The sequence below is a fragment of the Juglans regia genome, chromosome 9 (assembly GCF_001411555.2).
Source record: "Juglans regia cultivar Chandler chromosome 9, Walnut 2.0, whole genome shotgun sequence".
In the NCBI taxonomy this organism is placed as follows: domain Eukaryota; kingdom Viridiplantae; phylum Streptophyta; class Magnoliopsida; order Fagales; family Juglandaceae; genus Juglans; species Juglans regia.
In genome coordinates, this window is record NC_049909.1 from 10,770,791 (window position 1) to 10,793,562 (window position 22,772).

The 22,772-nt window shown below is 36.8% G+C and overlaps 2 protein-coding genes across 3 annotated transcripts; both read right to left on the reverse strand.

Annotated features, from left to right (window-relative positions):
• Window positions 1-6,457: 6,457 nt before the first annotated feature.
• Window positions 6,458-9,213, reverse strand: LOC109000280 (5-formyltetrahydrofolate cyclo-ligase, mitochondrial-like). Of its 2 annotated transcripts, XM_018977108.2 has the most exons (8): window positions 8,898-9,213; window positions 8,677-8,817; window positions 7,881-8,045; window positions 7,643-7,684; window positions 7,510-7,555; window positions 7,066-7,136; window positions 6,810-6,936; window positions 6,458-6,725 (listed from the first exon to the last, which is right to left on the reverse strand). In XM_018977108.2, the coding sequence occupies exons 1-8, from the start codon at window positions 9,166-9,168 to the stop codon at window positions 6,713-6,715; spliced, it is 876 nt and encodes a 291-aa protein (XP_018832653.2). In that variant the 5' UTR covers window positions 9,169-9,213; the 3' UTR covers window positions 6,458-6,712. The 2 variants fall into 2 exon arrangements, 1 of the variants encoding a protein (XP_018832653.2); XR_004802423.1 differs by having other exon boundaries at window positions 7,066-7,555; window positions 7,881-8,031; window positions 8,898-9,168.
• A 3,971-nt stretch (window positions 9,214-13,184) lies between these two features.
• On the reverse strand, window positions 13,185-14,156 carry LOC109000281 (germin-like protein subfamily T member 1). The gene has a single exon (XM_018977109.2). The coding sequence runs from the start codon at window positions 14,084-14,086 to the stop codon at window positions 13,418-13,420; it is 669 nt and encodes a 222-aa protein (XP_018832654.1). The 5' UTR covers window positions 14,087-14,156; the 3' UTR covers window positions 13,185-13,417.
• Window positions 14,157-22,772: the final 8,616 nt, after the last annotated feature.

The following is a 22,772-nucleotide window of genomic DNA, read 5'->3' on the forward strand; positions in this document are numbered from 1 at the left end:
TGAGTTGTTCAGAGACGGTTGTCACAGGCATGAGAAGGACACGCAAGATCTATTATGATCACACAGATGGCGCCACTATTGATGTCATGTTTCGCACACCCTTGGGCTAGAATGCAACAACTCAGGTCTTCACAATGAGCCATGCAAAGAGATGAATGTATGCGGCTTTGAGAGGGTGGCCTAGGAGTTGAGGGAGCCTCCAATGCCAAAGTCAGTAAATGTTCTTGTAGTGTAGTAAATAAGTGAGAAAACTTAAAAGCTAGAGAGTATCATCGTACCTGAGATCAACTTATACTAAAAGTTTGGTGAGCTAACCATGCCTATCGCTATGAGATCTGGAGTCCTCGTTCTGTTCATTTTGTCAGAATCTTTAAATGCGGCGTAATCCTGCGACGATTTTATTAATGTGGCATGCCATCAAAGCGGCAAAGCCATTAAATGCGGCGTAGTTCTCTAGCCTTCTCCCCTTGGTCTGCTTTTCCCTTGGTTTGTTCATGCTTTCCCCGTCAGGAGATTGACGATCCTCCGTACATTGCGCCTACTATGCTGGTGGGCACTCGATGACTGGACATTATCCGAGGAACCTTAGACCAACGAGTCCCAACGAGTCTCTTCTTCTGCTACACCATCCCTCCCACAAGTCGTGTACAAGGGATTCTCTTAGTGGGTCGGATTTGTGTCCTTTCATCCTGGGTCAGGCTTGAATGGGCCTCGGGTAGGGGGAAAATCAGCCACACAATACGGATAGTGATATTAATACTATATATAGTTATAGTGATTAGTATAATTATATACTAGTATTAGTATTAATACAACTATATATTAGTATTTGTTATTAATATAAGATATTGTTATTTAAAATTTATATGATTAATACTTTAGTTATTATACATTAGTATTATATATTATTATAAATTTATAGATTAGTGTTTATCCATTAGTATTACATGTTATTGTGCATTTTAGTGTTTATACATTAGTATTACATGTTATTTTATTTATACGTTAGTAATTTAGTGTTACATGGTAATAATATTGTAATAGTATGATATTTATATATACTAAACTATTATTAGTCAATTTAGTTTATATATATTATAGACTAACTATATATTTAATTAGCTCATGCTAGTATATTATTAAGTTTAACTAACTATATAAGATATAGTTATATAAAATTTATATGATTAATATATAGAAAAACACATATATTTTTATAAACTATGTAAATCATCGGAGGCGGAGTCGGAGTCGGAGTCAGAGTCGGATCGGAGCTGAGTCGGAGTCAGTCCACCAACACCTTTGACTCCTACTCCAACTCCAACTTCCTAGGAGAAAAAAACTCCGACTCCGCCCCGGAGTGGAGCAGAGCGAAGCCAGAGAAAGGTTGAATTGGGAGTCGGAATTTCATATTTTTGTTCAGCCCTATCAGCGACCATCATGTTCCTAAGTTAGTGCCGATCTCCATTTCAAACATGAAAATATGTAGTGGAGGGGCCGTGGATACCTTTGTGGCCGTGCGAAATGAGGTTTTACTTGATCCTCAAGTTGTTTCTAGTGTCACCAACCAGATTGTTGCTTCCCAGCTGCCATTTTAGTATATGTTGAAGTCGTATCTGATGATTTTGTGAGGGTGTCTCCTTAGTTGAATGTGAAGGAGGAATTATATAGGATTTTGTGCACCATTGAGGATGAGGTATTGGGCATTTCGGATGAGGGGTTTGTTGAAGAACGTGATTTACAGCTGGTATGTAGGGGCTCTAGGGTAAAGGACTCGCATAATGGACTGGAAGATGTGGGGGATGAGCCTAGTCCCATTTACTATATGCCTCCAGTGTGTTCTTGGGAAGGAGCTCATTTTGATTAGGCATTACAGAAGGTGGACGAAATCCATGATTGCATAGGGATTTCATGCAAGAGCTTTGAAGAGCAATTTAAAACTCTTCTTAATGCCATTAAAGCGGGTCGGCCTTTCTTGGCTAGATCCTGCCCAAAAAAAAAAAAAAAAAGAACTTATGAGATTGGTTTGTTCTATCAATTATGATGCAAGGAAAGGTAGTGCTAGTAGAAGTAGGCACAAAGATAGGGTGAACAACAGTGCCTTATGAAGCCAAAGATTCTCTCTTGGAATGTACGGGGATTGAATGACCCATGTAAATGCCTTCGAGTAAGAAAACTGATTCGGGAATGGAAAGTAGATGTCAATTGTTTGCAAGAAACTAAACTGAAATCCGTTGACAAAAATATTATATGAAGTTTGTGAGGTTGTTCTTATGTGGGATGGGCTTCTTTTGCTTCTCAGGCGGCTTTGGGAGGCATTATTTTGATGTGGGATAACATAGATGTAAATCTAGTGGATGAATTTGTTGGGGAATATCCGATGGTTTGTTCTTTTTTTAATGTTAACGATGGCTTTAGGTGGAACTTTGCTGGTGTATATGGTTCTAACGTTCACAGTGAAAGAAAATCTCTTTGGGAAGAGATTGTTGGCTTGTGCAATTGGTGAGAGGATGCGTGGTGTATTGGTGATGATTTTAACATCACCCAGTATCCAATTGAAAGGTCAGGGGATTCTTGTATTGGTCTGGCCATGGTTGATTTTTATGATTTAATCTTTGAACTAGATTTGGTTGATTTACCTTTGGCAGGGGTGATTTCACTTGGTCGAATAGAAGGGCATGGTCAAGATTGGAAAGATTTCTTGTTTCCCCATCTTGGGAGGCGCATTTCCCTATTTTATGTGAAAAAAAATCTCCCTAGATTAAGTTTCGATCATTTTTCCATCCTCTTGGGTTGCGGCGGTATTCATGAGGGGCAAAAATATTTTAAGTTCGAGAACCTGTGGTTAAAAGCTAATGGATTTAGAAAAAGTAAGAGTCGCCAAAGTTTTGTATTAGTAGGTAAACTCAAAGTTTTGAAAAAATATTTGAGGAAATGGAATGAGGAAGTATTTGGGAATTTAGGGGATCAAAAAAAGTCTCTTTTAGAGGAGCAAACTTGCTTTGATGAAAAAGTAGTTGTCGGAGTTTTATTAGTTGATGAGAAGAAAAGGAAACTTGGCATTGCTACAAATCTGGAAAAAATTACTCTCATGGAAGAGATTTATTGGCGACAAAAGTCTTGGGCCCTGGGGTTGAAGGAAGGGGACAAGTGCACAAATTTTTTCATAGAGTCGCCAACTTTCATCGAAGGTATAATGCCATAAAGGTGCTCCACTCCGAAGGTAATGTCATTACGAAACAATATGACATTCAGGACCATATTGTTTATTTTTATGAAAAGTTCCTAACAGAGCCTTATCCCTAGCGTCCTAAGGTTGATGGGTTGGAGTTTGATTCGATCGACCAACCTAATGCACTTTGGTTCGAGAGAATGTTTGAAGAGGAGGCGATGCTTAATGTGATAAGAGGAATGGACAAAGATAAAGCCTCGGAACCAAATGGTTTCCCCATGGAATTCTTTCAAGTATATTGGGACATTGTTAAGGATGACATCATGAAGGTTTTTCCTAATTTCACTGATATATAAAATTTGATAAAAGTCTTAACGCTACATTCATTGCACTTATTCCAAAAAAAATTGGGTCCATGGAGTTGAAGTATTTTCATCTCATCAACCTTATTAGTAGTGTTTATAAAATCATCTCGAAGGTGCTTGCTAACTATTTGAGTGTGGTTATGGGGAAGATCATTACAAAATTTCAAAATGATTTTGTCAAGGGAAGACAAATTCTTGACTCTGTTCTTATTGCTAATGAGTGCTTGGACAGTAGAATCATAGGTGGCATTCCCGGCATCTTTTGTAAATTGAATATGGAGAACACTTTTGACAATGTCAACTGGGATTTCTTGGTTTATATCCTTTGTAGGTATGGTTTTGAGGAAAGGTGGTGTAATTGGATTAAATAATGCATATCCAAAGTTAGATTTTCAGTTTTGGTCAAGGGTACACCAGCTGGTTTTTTTAACAACTCCTTGGGATTGAGACAAGGGGATCCGCTTCTCCCTTTCTTTTTGTTTTAGTTATGGATGTGTTGAGCAAAATGCTGAAGGTGGTGGTAGATAGGGGATTCATATCGGGTTTCTCAATGGGCAACCCTTTGTATGGTTGTGTTAATGTTTCTCATCTACTCTTTGTAGATGACACTTTGATGCTTTGTGTGCCAAATTCTAACCAAATCCGTTCTTTACGGGCTCTCCTATTATGTTTTGAAGCGATATCCGGTTTAAAGGTGAATTTATCAAGGTTTGAAATGATCCTTGTTAGTTTGGTTAATAAGTTAGGGGAATTAGCTGATATTTTGGGCTGCAAAGTCTCTAGCTTGCCTTTGAAGTATCTTGGCCTCCCATTGGGGGCACCACACAAATCCAAGGTTATTTGGGATGGGATTATAGAGAAGATTAAGTGTTGATTGCCTGGTTGGAAAATTATTTATTTGTCCAAAGGTGGTAGAATCACATTAATCAAAAGCACCTTACCTAATATCTCAACCTATTTTTTTTAACTCTTTTTCCTTTGCCTACAGGCGTGGCCAATAGAATGGAAAGGATATTTTATGCTTTCGTGTGGGGCAGTAGGGAGAATAAGAAGAAATTCCATTTCTTAAGTGGGATAAGATCTGCACTCCTCTTTCATTGGGTGGTTTGGGGAATAAAAAGTTGAAAACTTTCAATAAGGCACTTTTAGGGAAATGGCTGTGGAGGTATGATCAAAAAGGGGATGCTCTTTAGAGGCTTGTTATTGATGCCAAATACGGGAGTACTTGGGGAGGTTGGTGCTCCAATGAAGTAAGAGGGGTATATGGTGTGGGAGTGTGGAAATTCATTCAAAATGGATGGGAGAAGTTCTTCAAAAATTTCATATTTGAGGTAGGTAGGGGAAACTGGATCAGTTTTTTGCATGACTTGTGGTGTGGGGATGAGGCATTGAAGAATATTTTCCCCTCTCTACAGAATTGCTTTGAATAAAGTTTCCTTCGTGGTTGATTACATGGATAATTCTGCTATATTTATTCAGTGGTCGGTAAGCTTTATTAGAGGTGTCCAAGATTGGGAAGTATGGGACATTATTGATTTTTATAGTTTGCTTTACGCTTTAAACATAAATTCTGGAAGGGATGATAGATTGCTTTGGAATCAGCTTGGTAATAAGAAATTCTCAGTTAGATCTTTATACAAGGCCTTGGCGTCACATTCTCCAACAGATTTTTTTCCTTGGAAAAATATTTAGAGATACAAGGTGCCTCTTAAGGTGGCTTTCTTTGGGTGTTTGGCTTCTCACCGAAAAATTCTTATCATTGATAAGTTAAGAAAGCGTGGTATCGTTGTAATGGGTTGGTACTTTATGTGCAAAAGATTGTGTGAATCGGCAGATCATCTTCTTCTTCATTGTGATGTGTCAAAGGTTTTGTGGGACGAGGTATTTGCTAAAGCAAGAATTACTTGGGTGATGCCCAAGAGGGTGGTGAACCTCTTTGCATGTTGGAGAGCGCTTCTAGGAAATCGTCACATAGCAATCGTTTGGAAGATGATTTCTTTTTGTCTTATGTGGTGTATTTGAAATAAGAGGAATGGGCGCTATTTTGAGAATAAAGAATGATCGGTAAAAGGGATTGGAGCTTTCTTTTATCATTTTTTTGCTTTGGGCTTCGGTTATTGTATTGGATGGGATTAATAACTTTTGAAATATTTTCCAGGGTTGGCTTGCAATTAGGTGTCTTCTATGTACACTTCCTGTATATTTGGATTTTGCCAAATTACGTTTATCAATAAATTTCTCACTTATATAAAAAAAAGTTGGAAACCAAAACAGCTATTTGCTTTTTTCAATAGCATCTCTTAGATATGTTATTTGGATTTTCAAAAAAAAAAAAAAATGATATATACACAAACATTTTACAACACTTCAATAAAACATTACTATTCTTTAATTGGATGTTGCTAGTATGCTGGCCAGTTTTGACCGCTAGGCATGCTCTCTAATGTAAATTATTTCTTTTTTATTTTTTTCCTTTTTCTTTCTCATATTGTTTAAACATCTTTAAATATTTTTTAAAAAAAAAACAAATACACAAATATACTAATGCTTCGTGATTTATGGCCCGTTTGTTCCTGCTGTTGCTATTTATGGACTTTTTCATCCTTGTGAAACTGATATTGCCTTTTTTTTATAATCATTTACGTGAAGAAATCACAACTTGGTCTTTCTATTTATTTAGTGGCTAAATTCATATATGATGTAGCAGCATACCTCACTTAATTGAACACTTCTGCATTGCCTGGTCTGAATCATGAAGTGGCTTATATATTTAAAGGTGGGTTGGGGGTTAGAAGCAACCTTACATCAGATGCCGAAAGAATCAGCATAAGATACCTTGAACCAGTAGTTGTGGACTTCTAAGGAATATTATTGGTGTACACACGCGCATGTACATAAATACATAAAGGAATATTATTGCTTTTAATGAAACTGATTTATTAAGGAATAAAGCTTGAATGGCAATTCTAAAATCCCGAGTATGTTGGTTATATATAACCACTCATGACATAAAATCCCAATCCTTTTATAGTATAATCGTATTATTTCAAACAATCGAGACCATACAATTCTTGAACAGCTTATGACATAACCAAACTCCAATTTCATGAAGGATGAAGATCCCATTATCGAAGAAAGCAATCAACTGGTTTGGTTTCCAACTTCCAAGTGCAAGTCAAAGCTTCATCCTGTACATACTTAACTTATTTGACACAGAAAAGAATCACAACTAATCTAAATATCAGTACAATGACGGATTTACATAGTGTTACCTGTCTAAGGCAGCTTGGCTAACAGGAATCACACCGACTGGGGATACGAGAGCATCCACAGGAATGTCATTTGGAGTGACTGCTATAACTCCTTCATCCATTATCTGAACAGAATATGACAGCGCAACTGCAGAAACAGACAGTCATTTCAAGTGACTAGCATACCCTTATAACCAGACTACAGGACCTTGAGCAATTGTTTAAAACGATAATTCACCAACTACTTATCCAAAAATAAAAAAGAATTCATACATACCATGGAGGGGTTGCTTCCAATCCCTTGCCTTTGCAAGCTCTTGGTATTTCTTCAGGAAGGTATCATAATAACTATTGATTTTCATCAAACAAAGCAACATTAGTTATGCATGACTTTAACATGTAAATTGTAATTGGCCTATAAGAATAAAAGGTCAAATTTCATCCAGGACTAAAAGTAGTTAAATTCCTTTAAAATGCATGGGAGAGAGAGAAAGAGATTTCCTATACAATAGCAGTTCCAGAAGTTGGTTCACCAATTATTTCGGAGGCTACACCATACCAACAAATAAATGCATCTGGAGTCTGAATGAATACTGATACTTTAGGAGCTTAAAATAGAGATTTTATATCTAAATGAGCACATGATATCACCTACCCTCAGCACCCGCAATTTCATAGGCTAATAAAAGTTTAAATGATAGGCCAGGATTCATAACTATACCCTCCACCACGACCCAGGCGCCTTCCAGATCTGTCAAATGCTAGTCCTGAATGTAGAAAATGCTATTATCTACATTTTGGTTTGTGAAACTGCTGAGCATTTTATAATCAAATCAGAAAACAGGAAGTTCTACCAGGCAAGAGGAACAAATCAACTGGCTCATTTGCAAGCATAACTGCACCAAAAGAAATTCTTGCAAGTGTCAGCCCATCTACATATATTGAGATGTATCTATAAAATGCAAAATTAGCCTACAAAAAATATTTGAACGGGAGTAAAATGTATAAAGCTTGGCTAGGTTCAGGTGAATTGAGTGCGGAAGTTGTTTCGTGAGAGCAAGAGAGATAGGTTATAACATTTAAAATAGTTACCATCTTCACGTTCGTTTCCATCACTATCCACTGGAACTGGTTCTAAGATGTCCATTGAATTTGGAACAAGATCATCAATACATGAGATTCTCAGCATGCGCATGTGACAATTCTTGTCCTCCACACGTGGAACATAAAGTATTTTTCCTCTCTGTGTGTGGCCATCTTGAGTTAAATATAAAAAGTTAAGAACTTTCCAACAAGTGATAAAAAATACGTGGTAAGCAAGGATTCATGAAAGTAATAAAGTCGCACAACATCTTGTTTCATGCTAAAAGTGAAAGTTATAAACCTAGGGTTTGCAGCCCGGAGAAAGTGGTGGTGGTTAGGACATGAAAATATAAAATCGACTGGTTTAAAGAACAAGACTTTCATAGGAAATTTCCCCCTGGTAATCATATCTACACGTTTTGCTCAAGCAATTACAACATAGGTGTATCTAAAAATTAGGAGCATCTTGTCCTTGTCCTACAGAATCTCTGAAGAGCCAGCAGTCATTCGTGCCAAGTAATTCAAATCGCAACCACTTCAGGTAAATCTACTCCCACACATTAACATAGCCTTAAAGGAGAATCATTCATGTTTATTAGATTTAATGGCTTGTCTACACAACAATGGTATCCATAAATCCCCTCCTCTATCTGGGTGAAGCTGCCCAAGATAATTTCACCAGCTAAACTAGAGGGATTGAGAATTACCCCATTTCTTACCCACAATCAAGTCTAAATGCCCTCATTTTAGTAATCACGAAGAATGTCGCATTCCCAAAAAATAACAAGTAGGATAGATCACACACCTTCAGTTGGATTTGACAGAGTTTCAGACAACAATTTTGATGTGTCAACTTCCCGCAAAGCACTGCAGCTTATATAGGCACACAATCTCCTACTAGATTTAAACCATGGAGATTCCAAAATAATACTCTGAATGACATTGTCTGAACAAAACAAACAAGACAGTAAGACCCATGTGCCAGGAACAATGTAAGAAACGAAGGGTAATAACAGTTGTAAGTACCTTCTTGGGATCTGAGGTCGGGCTCCATAGCCTTGAGGGCCTTGCGGACCCTGGATCGGAGCGCTCGTTTTTGCTTGTACACGGAGTCCAGATGTTCTTGTTCTGTGTTCTTGTTCATCGTCGAGAAGGTAACGGTGGATGGAGGCGCGTACGAGGGTGGGCGAGAGAGAAGCGTCTTTGGTGCTGGTGCTGGTGCTGGTGCTGGTCTGGTGCAGGGTTGGTTCATCAGCGCTGCCAATACGCGTTGCTTCACTTGTCGGATTAGCCTCATGGGTCGGCTCTCATACTGCTTTACCCTCTTTAAAATTTTCTCAGCCTACGTTTGATAATAAAATATTCTCAACATTCTTCAAATATTTCCGTATTTATAAAAATATTTTACATATCAAATAATTTAAAATATTTTTAATAGAATCCATAAACTTACTTTAATCTCTATTCATAACTATTTATAAATATTTTATAATATTTATCACTATTATATATAAATAAAAAATAAAATTATTATAATATTTATTCCTATTATATATAAATAAAAAATAAAATCATTATAATAATTATTAATATTATATATAAATAAATAAATAATCACTATAATATTTATTTATATTATATATAAATAAAAAATAAAATTATTATAATATTTATCACTATTATATATAAATAAAAAATAAAATCACTATAATATTTATTTATATTATATATAAATAAATAATTAAATCATTATAATATTTATCCATATTAAATATAAATAAAAAATAATTTCACTATAATATTTATTTATATTATATATAAATAAAAAATAAAATCACTATAATATTTATTTATATTATATATAAATAAAAAATAAAACCACTATAATATTTATCCATATTAAATATAAATAAAAAATAAAATCACTATAATATTTATCACTATTATATATAAATAAAAAATAATTTTACTATAATATTTATCCCTATTAAATATAAATAAAAAATAAAATCACTATAATATTTATCACTATTATATATAAATAAAAACTAATTTCACTATAATATTTATTTATATTATATATAAATAAAAAATAAAATACTATAATATTTATCCCTATTAAATAAAAATAAAAAATAAAATCACTATAATATTTATCATTATTAATTATAAATAAAAAATAAAATTACTATAATATTTATCACTATTATATATAAATAAAAAATAAAATCACTATAATATTTATCCATATTAAATAAAAATAAAAAATAAAATCACTATAATATTTATCACTATTAAATATAAATAAAAAATAAAATCACTATAATATTCATAATAAGACTCATAAATTTACTTTAATTTCTACTTATAATTATTTATAAATATTCTCAATATTTTTTAAGTATTTTCACTATCCAAACGTAACCTTAATCGATATAAGATTAAGAAAATCTTAAAACCGGTCAGGTGTAAGTTTTTATTTATGCCCACCAGAAAAAAAAAACAACAAACACGTATGCGATTTATAAAAATTACAATAGATGTGCATATAGGTAAACCCTCTCTCCTTTCCCTCTTTCCTCCTCCCCGTAGTCCTTCTTCTCCTCTCCACCGAATTTCTTCCTCTCTTCTCCTCTCCGATTCGAACCCATCTTCTTCCCCTTCAAGAAAACCTATTAAACTCATCTGTCTTATCCCCTTGGACACTGCTACAGGAATCTACTTGAAAGTGTGGGCGTTTTTCTGAGGTGAATACAGTTGTTGACGTGAAATTTGGACAACCAAAAAATTTGGACGAAGACACCAAATCTGGGAATCTCAGAATAAAAGTCGGGGGTTAAAGTTCACAGTTGTGGAATTAGCTTTCTTACCTTGCGAAGATAAGCCGGCGCTTCAATCCGAACTTCTTAGTAGCCGAGAGAGAGAATATAATTCGTTAGAGTGTTGGGTTGGACAACGCGTGGAATGGAATTGTCGTTGGGATGGCAATGTCAGATGGGTTCTAATTTGTTTGGGTTCTGTTTTCATTTTTTTCTGGCCGATTGGAACTTTAGGGGCGTTGTGAGGCATTCGTCAACAATTCAGGACAGACGGGGAGGGAGAGGGAGAGAGAAGGAGAGGGTGAGAAAGAAATTGAGGGATCACCTGCATGCGGGTCCATTTCAAAATTTGTAAAGATGCCTACGTGACTATTCCTAATTGGTGGGTGTGAAAATAAAATTCACACCCAACCAACTGGGAGTGCATCTCAGTATAAGATTTTATTGACCACCTTATACAATTTTCAGGATATTGCAAATCATGTCTTACAACTATCCAAATTTGAACTGCTTCAAAAATCAAAGTTGTTGTTTTAATTAAATCTAATTTCTCTGAAAAAAAAAAAAAAACTCATGTAGTGCGTTAATATAAAAAAAATGGATTAAGCTCAGTTTGGTTTGAGAGTTATCTCAACTCTTTTTCTACGGAAAGATGCCTCTTGTATCCAAGCGTGCAGATGAAAATATGTTAGAGCTTTTTCAAAGATTTCATTACTACACACATTCACGTGATGCCAAATTTATGGCATGCACAGCAATTTTACTTTTTCTCCCAACTTCACAAAACATGGTTGTTTTCCACTCAAAAGAAAAAACACGGCCCTTTCCCTCGGCATCTGGTTATTCAATGTTATTTGAGAGCGCCTAGGAGCTGGTCCTGGTTATTATAATGAGTTTACACCATCCAATCAACTTATGACACGTATAGATTTCAACAAATGTAAAGCATAATTACTTGTAGGAAATGAGATCTCATTTCCCCCCTCATCCGAGATCTCTGCTTCAGTGCTTCTCCCCTCTTTCCTCACCCCATCTCTCTCTCTCTCTCTCTCTCTCTCTCTCACAGAGACCTCCAAATTGGAAGGTCTGGTTTTCGCCCCTACCCATTTTCTCCTTCGCTCCCCCTCAAGCCGAAGTGAGGACTCTTCGCTCTCCCTCAACTTGATCGCTCCACTCTTTTGTTTCGCAGAGCTTGAAGCTCCCAATCATCACCGTGTTCTATGTCTTGTCTTCTCTAGATTTGAGTAACCACTTCCACGTCCATAGTTGCAGTTAAGTTATGAATTCATTCCCCCATTGGACAGTTGAGGTTATTTCCAAGTAATTAGGGTTGGCAAGAAGAAACCTGTTTTGTTTGTCCTCAACTGCATGAAGTCATATGTCGATCAACTTGTCCTTTTATTTTTGGGTAGTGCTACAGCCCCCGCTGGGGCTCCGCTGGGGTGTAGTATTATTTAATATATATTTTATTTAAATAATTTTTATATAAATTTTTTAATATTTTAAAATATTTTAAAAAAATAAAATTAAATTAAAATATTTTTAAGAAAATATTTTTTTAATTTAAAAGTAAAAAATATATATTAAAAAATACTTTCTTAATTACAAAATAAAATAAAAATTTATAAAAAAATATTTTTTTATAATTTTTTATTTTACTTCATGATTAAGAAAATATTTTTTAATAATATTATGATTTTTTTTAAAAATATTTAAAATAGTCATATTCTAGCCCCGTTGAGGGCTCTCGTTGAGCTTAACATATACTTTTTTATGTGTAATTTTTTAATTTATTTTTTATATAGATTTTTTTACACTTATAAATATTTTTAAAAAATAAAATAAATTTAAAATATCATTAAAAAACACTTCCTTAATCAGAAAGTCAAAACAAAAAATCATTAAAAAACACTTCCTTAATCAGAAAGTAAAAAAAAAATCATTAAAAAACACTTCCTTAATCAGAAAGTAAAAAACAAATCATTAAAAAACACTTCCTTAATCAGAAAGTAAAAAAAAATAACACTTTCTTAATCAAAAAGTAAAATACAAATCATTAAATATTAATTTTTATTCTACTTCGTAATTAAGAAAATATTTTTAAATAATATTATAATTTTTATTTTATTTTTTAAAATATTTAAAATTATTAAAAATATCTATACAAAAATAAATTTAAAAAAAATATATAAAAAAATGCTACAGGCCCCACCGGGGCATGTAGCATTTTCCTTTATTTTTCTTTCTATTTCTTTTTTTTTCCCCTTTCCAGAGCTGCAGAACTCTAACTTCCTTTTCAGTGAGGCAAGCATTGGCTTTCATTGTCGGGGATTATGCCAACTCCTCTTTTTTACCAATCGGTGCCTCATGCTCATTCCCCTGAATGCTTTTCGTTCATTGACATTTTATCATGACTATTTTTTTGGTTCATTGACACGTTTATCATGACTATTATTTCCAAATCAAACTCGAGTCTTTTGTTACACAGTTTCTTGTTGGATAAGCCTTTATTTCCTTATTGAATCATAAGCAACCATGACTATAAAGAGAAACAACTTGAATAACAACACAAGCATTACAAGAATTGAACATCAAATCAACAAAATGAATCAACACAAAGAATAACAACACAAGAATAGGAGGCAGGCAACCTCAAATCAAAAGCATTACTACAACACAATTTTCAGATAAAGGGGAGATTATCTGGAGTGGAATGTCTTAATTAGCTCAAGAACTGAACTTCGACCTTATAGATTGGACAACCTTTTCTTCTACTTGGAAGGCCCTCGTTAGAACATCATCTGGAATCGAGGGTGTTGAAGCAAAGAGAGTAAAGGGGAGGACCACAGCCCCAGGTAACTGACTGTTGAAAGCCGCAATGGTAAGGGCCTTCCCTACTCCAACGTTCTTTTGGAAGTGTACAAGTCCTTTAGGAATGACAAACATCTGCCCAGCAGTCAAGACTTTAGAGTGATACACATTCCCAGTTGTCACAAACCCCACAAGTAGCTTCCCTTCAATGATCACGCCGCTCTCGGTTGCACGAGGGTGAGAGTGGGGTGGATTAACTCCTCCCGGAGCAAAGTCCACTCTGTTCATTGAAATCCCAAGCGTGTTGAGTGCAGGAAAAGTAAGGACATTACCTCCAGTGACGTTTGAGCCAAAGATGTTTGATGTGTCACCAACTTTGGTTAAACCATCAAAGAAGAAATCATCTGAAGTTACTTCTGAGGCAGGTTTGCAAGGGAAGCCATTAACTGATATAGAGGCACTCAGATCCGCCACACAGAAATCCTGTAATGAATCGGGGTCGGCTGCAAAGGAAAGCAAGGGGAGAAGCAACAACACGACGAGGTATGACAGCATGTGGACGTGTGAAGTTGATGGAATCTTCATGGCTGCAATTGGCTTTTGGTTTTTAGAAGTAATGGGTTTTTTTTTTTTCCTTTTTGTAGATGAGATACTGGGATACTCCAGAGGTTGGGAATAATGGTCCTATATATAGAACTTTTCCTCTCCTGGAAACCCCACAAGTCTTCATCTTTATCATTTTGATTTATCCGAGGCAAACATCATATCGACCAAGTCAAATGATGTAGGGGATACAGAAACGTCCAGAAGATCAGTAGAAAATGAGTTTGTAGCAGAAAAGTTTTTTTTTTTAATTAATAAAAATTTATTACCAAAAATAGGCAAAGTCCAAATATACAGGAAGTATATAAAGAATATACCTACTGCACACTAAAAGCAGGAAACTAAGACAGAAACAGATTAGAAAAGTATAAGCTTTTTGACACATCTGAAAATTTGATGGGTTTTGTCAGGCAAAAATCTATAAGCTTTTGACACATTTGACACACCATTGAATTAGAAAAGTATTTGCCAACGGCCTTAGGCCTGATGGCACAACACCCACATCTCTAAAAGAAAAAAATTTATAAAAAAAAAAGAATTAGAAAAGTATTTGGTGTTCTAATTTTTACCATTGAATTAGAAAAGTACTGGTGTTCTAATTTTTTTTATAACTTAATGGATTTCATAACAAGTTGTGTGTTACACATCAGGCTTGCAAATAGCAAAACTCTTTTTGTTAGAGCTTACAAGATGCAAATAGTAAATTCTTAGATGTCGGTTGAAAGATAATCTAAGTTATTTTCCTGGGACAAGATCAATTCAATAACTTGGGCAGGTTCGTGAGCCATGATCTCAAGTACAAGGAAAGCAGTTCACGGAAGTTAAGTTGGCATGACCTCTTCGTGCTGTTGCGAGTTTTATTGACTCCTTCAACCTTGTGAAACTGAAATTACTTTCTATGGAGATATTTATTCATGGAAAGACCAATTACTAGATTTCCAGATAGCCCTGAATGGGCCTCTTTTCAACGATAAAGTAGCTGCGGAAGTGCTTCCTAAGAAGTTTTCACACTGTTATCTGCTATGATATAAATAATTTTTTTTTTATAAATGTGCTATGATATAAATAATAAAACCACCAAAATTACAAGAATCAATTTGGTCTTTCTATTTATTTAGTGGTAAAATAATATATGGTGGAGCAGCATAGCTGATCACCTAATTGAACGATTCTGCATTGCATGGTTTGACTTGGCAAGGGTGCTTATATTTTTAAAGGTTAGGTAGCAGCAGCCTTACATTAGATGGTGAAAAAATCAGCTCAAGAAAGCTAGAATAGGAGCCGTACATTCCAATTAAAAAGTCATTTTTTTTATCATTTGACCTTTCTCTTCAGACGACATTATTGGTGTGTACACACACGTACATGAGATTGCAAAAATATGTATATCACAACTGCAAAATAATTCCATCACTTCACACACACGGCCACACAGAACATAATAATTCCATCAACAATCATTTTCAAGACCAGTCCATAGAACCACTTACGGTACGGAGTGGAAATTTCTGGATGATGGAGCGTCTTGAGTTCTACTGCTGGTCGTGGGCGTTCCCGTTAGCAAGTCAGGCGATGGTCCTCCGAGTGGTCGTGGGAGTCTTGGACAGAAAGGGACAATGCGTGCGTGTGTGTGTGCGCGCATTACTAGGATAGAGAGACAGTCAACACGAGAGGGACAGAGAGCATGAGAGAAACAGATAGGATGAAGGCTTTGTCTGATGCTTTGAAAAGCAACAATTATGATTATGAGCTTATGCTACGATCGTGCGGTCGAGACAAAAGCCTAAAGGGTGGGATGACAGAGGTTGGGTGGCCAGCGGCCTAAAATTTCGGCGAGAGAATGCTAAGGGTCAGAGAGAAAATGGGAGAAGCAGAGAGTAACGGGGACAGAGAGATAAGGAGGGAAAGAAGGAGGTGTCATACGAGATGGGAGTCTAATCGGCCAGAGGTGGTGGTGGCCGGCGAGGCTAGGGTTACGACAGTGACTCACAGAGAAAGAGAGAGAGATGGGGAGGGGTGTTCAGTGAAGGGGGAAAAATAAGAGACGGAGGCGGAGGAGCTATCGGCGACGTACGGTGCAGGGGCCTGGAGGACAGCGACAGCGACGAAACAGAGAGGTAGAAAATGAGAGAAAAAGAGTGTGTGAGAGAGAGAGCAGGAAAATCTGAGGAAGACAGTGAGATGAGGAGGGAGGGAAGCTCGCTATGTATAGCGTAGTACGGCGAGGTGGCAGCTAGGGTTAGGGTTTCCGAACCCAGAAAAGGCCGGGAATTCCGAGAGAGGAAAAGAGAGAGTGTGATGATCGGAGAGGGAGTTGGAGGGGGACGGTCTACGGTCTACGGTGGTGTGTTGTGCTGGACTGGAGTGTGGTGGACTGCAGCGGCAGAGCCCGAACCAAGAGAAAATGTGTAAGGGTGAGGGCAACACCGAAGGGTTTGTGGACGATGGAAAGGTAGTTTTGTTGGTTAGAGTAATGTTATTACGGCAGGTCGTGGTGAAGATGTATTGTTGTTTGTCGTTTTGGTTTAATGAAGAGCAATTGAACGATGTCGTTACATTAGTGTAGATTGTAAAGAAGGCATGAAACGGTGTCGTTCCGTTAATTATCAACTATAAAAATAGTAGCAAATGAAGTAAAAGGCATGAAATGATTCAACAAACTTTCTCTCGCATTTCTCTTCTCAATTCTTTCTCTCTCTACATTCTCTTCTGAAATACTCTCTCTCTCTACTTCTTGGATCTTCTCTCTCTATTTCTTGATAATTCATATTTAATGAAGGAGGCCCATTACAGCTAGTATCAGTAGACATGATTGAAGGAACGCAATCTCATGCACAAGTGGTGGATTCCTTGACTTAGACAGCAACAAGATTGACATCAGAAGTAGCTTGAGGATACAATTGTTGTTTTGGTACAGCAGCAAGAAACTGCAAGAATCGACAGGGAGAATCAGGATAAAAGATTTGCAGAAGTTATGCAGCAAATCTGAAGAATATTAGTGAATAGATTGATGGCACATGAAGAAATGCATGAAGACAGTGAAGAAGTACCTTGCCATGAACAAGTTGATAGCAGAATTTTTAAAAACATCAAAGTAGAGTTTCCAAGATTTTCTGGTGGAAATCCTGTGGCGTGGGCTTATAAGGTTAATCAATACTTTTTATACCATCAAGTACCACCGGGACAAAGAATTTTTTTTGCTTTTTTTACATGGAGAAGGAAGCCTTGGTTTGGTTTCAGAATTCTACTCAAGCAGGTCTGTTTCGTTCTGGGGATGAATTTACTCAAGCATTGCAAATAAGGTTTGGATTATCTATTTATGATGATCCAATGGAGACTCTTACAAGGTTGAAGCAATTGAGTACAGTAGCTGCCTATAAGACAGAATTTGATTTGATTTCTAATAGGCTCAAAGGAATTTCTTAGAAGAATAAGCTAAGTTACTTTATAAGTGGCTTGAAAGATGAGGTGAGGTTTACTGTGAAGATGTTTAATCCCAAGAACTTGAATGATGCGTTTGGACTGGCCAAAATTCAAGAACAGAATATTTGGAGCACAAGAAAGAGTTGGAAGGCGACCTCTTATGATTCAGGGGCAACTATGCAGAGATCAGTGCAAGCTCCTTCCATTTTGGGAACACCTCCTCGAGGGCAGTCTGTTTCTAAAATGCCTTTCCAAAGAATTTCAGAAACTCAAATGCAAGATAGAAGGAAGAAGGGCCTTTGTTATTTCTTTGATGAGAAATATTATCAAGGCCATAAATGTGCAAAACCAATAGTGTATGTTTTAGAGGGTATGGATTTATCTCAAATGGAGTCATGGGAATCAGATGAAGAAGCTGAGCAATCACAAGAAGATGATAGTAAGCAGAAGAAAGGGGTTGCTAGTGCTACTTCAATTTCAGTTCAAGGTTTGGTGGGAACACCAAATCCAAAAACTATGAGAGTTCTTGGTCATATTAAGAAGAGAAGGGTGACTATTTTGATAAACACTAGCAGTACCCATAATTTTGTGGATACTGTAGTGGCAAGTACATTGGGCTGGAAATACATAAATATGATCCTATGTAGGTTAGAATTGCAAATAGTGATATGGTGGCTAGTGATGGGAAATGTAGTGATGTGGCCCTACATGTACAATGTACAACCTTTGTATCTGATTTGCTTACTTTGAATTTGGGTGTTTGTGATATCATGTTGGGAGTACAATGGTTGCTGTCATTAGGTCCTATCCTTTGGGATTTTGGCAAGTTGCATATGCAATTTACTTACAAAGGAGTTTTGACATGCTTAAAAGCATTAGCTTCTACTTCTAGCAACCTTGTTGATGATGTTGAGGTTGCTAAACTCTCTTCAATGGAGAGCAAGGGATTATTTTTACAAATAGACGCAGTTCTGTCTCAAGAGGTGTTGCATGATGTACCTCAAGATATCTTGAATATGTTAGACAGATTTCAAACTGCTTTTGATAAACCAAGAGGCTTACCTACACAGAGGTCTCATTATCATCAAATACTTCTAAAAAAAGATTCCACACTAGTGAGTGTGAGGCCATATAGATATCCATATTACCAAAAGACTGAAATTGAAAAAATAGTCCAAGAGTTGCTACAATCTGGTGTCATTAGGCAAAGTCAGTCACCATTTTCTTCACCTGTCCTTTTGGTGAGAAAAGGGGATGGTTCTTGGCAAATGTGCATAGACTATAGGGTACCTTATGAGGCCACAATCAAATATAAATACCCTATACCAGTGGTGGATGAATTGCTTGATGAACTTTTTGGGGTAGCCGTTTTTTCTAAGCTTGATTTAAGGTCAGGCTACCATCAAATTCGCATGAGGGAGGATGACATTTCCAATATAGCATTTCAAACACATGAGGGTCATTATGAGTTTCTTGTAATGTCCTTTGGACTCACTAATGCACCCTCCACATTCCAAGGTCTTATGAATGATGTATTTAGACCATTTTTAAGAAAATTTGTCATTGTTTTCTTTGATGATATACTGGTCTATAGTAGAGATTTGCAGTCTCATTTGAAGCATTTAGCTACTGTCCTGAATACTTTACAAGACCATCAATTGTATGCAAAGAGATCTAAGTGTCACTTTGCTTGCCTTGAGATTGAATACTTGGGGCATCTCATTTCTAAGCAAGGGGTCAAGGCAGATCAGAAAAAGACAGAGTCAATGATTAAATGGCCAATTCCTAAATCTGTTAAAGCATTGAGAGGTTTTTTGGGTTTGACTGGCTACTACAGAAAGTTTATTCAAGATTATGGCATCATAGCTGCTCCATTAACAGATTTGTTGAAGAATGAAGCTTTTAAATGGTCTGAGGAAGCAGCTAAAGCCTTTGAAGAATTGAAGCAAGCTGTAACACAGCCTCCTGTTTTATCTTTACCTGATTTTTCCAAAGTATTTGTAATTGAATGTGATGCGTGTGCTAGTGGTGTAGGAGTTGTATTGATGCAGGAGCAAAGGCCTTTGGCTTTCTTAAGCCAAGCTTTGAAGGGCAAGAATCTGCAGTTATCCACCTATGAAAATGAATTTTTGGCTTTGGTCTTGGCAGTCAAAAATGGAGACCTTATTTGTTGGGAGATTCATTCATTATCAGAAATGATCATCATAGCTTGAAGTACTTGTTGGAACAGAAGGTTGGAACCCCTGATCAACAGAAGTGGCTTTCTGAAAGCTGCTTGGCTATGACTTTTCTATGGAATACAAAAAGGGAGTGGAAAACAAAGTGGCAAATGCTTTGTCCAGAAAAGATCAAGATGAGAATGTTCAATCTATGCTAGCCATATCTTTTCCAAATCCTACTTGGCTAGAAGAGATTAAAAGGGCATATGCTGAAGATCAAGTGGTGCAACAGCAGTTTGTGATTTTACAGGAGAACCCTGCAATAAACTCATCATTTTCTATTAAAGGAGGAGTTTTGTTCAAGAATGGTAGGTTGTATATTCCTGACTGTGCTGACTTAAAAGTCAGGATATTGCATTTTATTCATGCAAGCCCTACTGCAGGTCACTCAGGCTTTCATAAGTCACCGCAGAGAGCAAGGTCTAACTTCTATTGGCCTGGTATGAAGACTAAGATAAAGAAATTCATCATGGAGTGTGAAGTTTGTCAGAGAAATAAAGTTGAAAATGTTCACCCAACTGGGTTGCTTCAACCTTTGCAAGTTCCTCAAGCAGTTTGGACTGATATATCTATGGACTTTGTGGAGGGATTGCCTATGTCTAAAGGCTACTCAGTTGTTATTGTGATTGTTGATAGGCTTTCAAAATTTGCTCATTTCTTACCTTTGAAACATCCTTTCACAGCAGTTAAAGTGGCCTCAGTTTTCTTGGATCATGTTTTAAAACTACAAGGCATACCAAAATCCATTGTATCAGATCGTGGCTCTACTTTCCTCAGTTCCTTTTGGAATGAGTTCTTCAAGTTGCAAGGTGTGAATCTGGCTTATTCTTCAGCATACCATCCTCAAAGTGATGGTCAAACTGAAGCTGTAAACAAGTGTTTAGAGCAATTTTTAAGGTGCTTTTTAGGTGATAAACCAAGGCAGTGATCTGAGTGGTTGGCTTTGGCTGAGTGGTGGTACAATACCACTTTCCATACTTCTACTAAGCTCACTCCCTATGAGGCAGTTTATGGTGTACCACCTATTCCCCTTCAAGAATATGTTCCAAGTCTCTCATCTAATCAAGCTGTGGAAGATTTGTTGAAGTCTCGTGAACAGATATTGGACATATTGAAGACTAATATGGTGTTGGCACAAGAGAGGATGAAATTTCAGTATGATAAGCAGCATACTGAGAGGACTTTTGCAGTGGGGGATTAGGTCTATTTAAGGCTTTAGCCTTATAGATAGAAGTCTTTGGCAATGAGGAGAAACATGAAGTTGTCTCCTAGATTTTTTGGCCCTTTTCAGATATTGGAAAGGATTAGCTAGGTGGCTTATCAACTTGAGTTACCTCCACAATCACAGTTACATCCTGTCTTCCACATCTCTTGTTTAAAGAAGAAGGTTGGACATCATATTTCTCCTTTGGCAACATTGCCACCAGTGGATGTTCAAGGAGAAATTGCACCTAAGCCTTAGAATATTCTACAGGGCCGTAGTAGGAAAGTGAATAACAGACCAATGGTAGAAGTCTTAGTTCAATGGGAAGGAACTAATGCTGACCAAGCTACTTGGGAACCTTATTGGCAACTAAGGCATAAGTTCCCTCACCTTGTGGGCAAGCTACTTGGGAATCTTATTGGCAACTAAGGCATAAGCTCCCTCACCTTGTCGGCAAGGTGCTTTGAAGGGGAGGGGTACGTAAGGGACCAGAGTGAGGGCAACATCGAAGGGTTTGTGAGCAGTAGTAGACAAGAGTTGTTGAAGGCTCGTGGAAAGGATCTTATGCAGCAACAGCAACAGAAATAAGGATGGAAAGGTAGTTTTGTTAGTTAGAGGACAGCGACAGAGACTTTCATGAACGACGAAACAGAGTGGTAGAAAATGAGAGAAAAAGAGAGTGTGTGAGAGAGAGAGTAGGAAAATCTGAGGAAGACAGTGAGATGAAGAGGGAGGGAAGCTCGCTGTGGATAGCGTAGTACGGTGAGGTGGCAGCTGGGGTTAGGGTTTTTGAACCCACAAAAGGTCGGGCATTCCGAGAGAGGAAAAGAGAAAGAGTGTGATGATCGGAGAGGGAGTTGGAGGGGGACGGTCTACGATGGTGTGTTGTGCTGGACTGGAGTGTGGTGGACTGCAGCGGCAGAGCCCGAACTGAGAGAAAATGTGTAAGGGTGAGGGCAACACCGAAGGGTTTGTGGAGGATGGAAAGGTAGTTTTGTTAGTTAGAGGAATGTTAATACGGCAGGTCGTGGTGAAGATGTATTGTTGTTTGTCATTTTGGTTTAATGAAGAGCAATTGAACGGTGTCGTTACATTAGTGTAGTCTGTAAGGAAGGCACGAAACGGTATCGTTCCATTAATTGTCAACTATAAAACAATAGCAAATGAAGTAAAGGCATGAAATGATTCAACAGACTTTCCCTCCCATTTCGCTTCTCAGTTCTCTCTCTCTATATTCTCTTATGAAATACTCTCTCTCTTCTTCTTGGATCTTCTATCTCTATTTCTTGATAATTCATATTCTGTGAAGGAGGCCGATTACAAAATGGGAGAGGAACGAGAGAGAGAGAGAGAGAGAGAGAGAGAGAGAGAGATTGAAAGAGAAATAGAGGGAAAGATGAACGAAAAGGAGTCCTTACCGCCGCCACCTCCAGCATGGCGAGGTAGTGACAAGGCAAGCTGGAGATGTGGAGCAGCAGTTTGTCTACAGAGAGAGAGAAAAAGAAAGGAAATGTTTTTAGGGTTAAGGGTATGTGGGCTCAGCTTTGGGGCTCAAACTTGTGCTTGGGTTAAAACATCCTTGGACCTGGATTTTTCAATGGGCGGAGTTTTTACATTAAGTTATAAATTCTTACATTTGAAGGTAGAATAAAAAATAAAAATATTTAATACGCAAATTGATGTCAATATTCTTTCCATATAAATGTCATCAATTATCATATTCATGATTCTCAATAAATATGTATATGATGTATGGAGAATAAAATATATTTGGGATTAAGAAATTCACAACTAATATTCTTTTATTACAAAAATCTCTTCA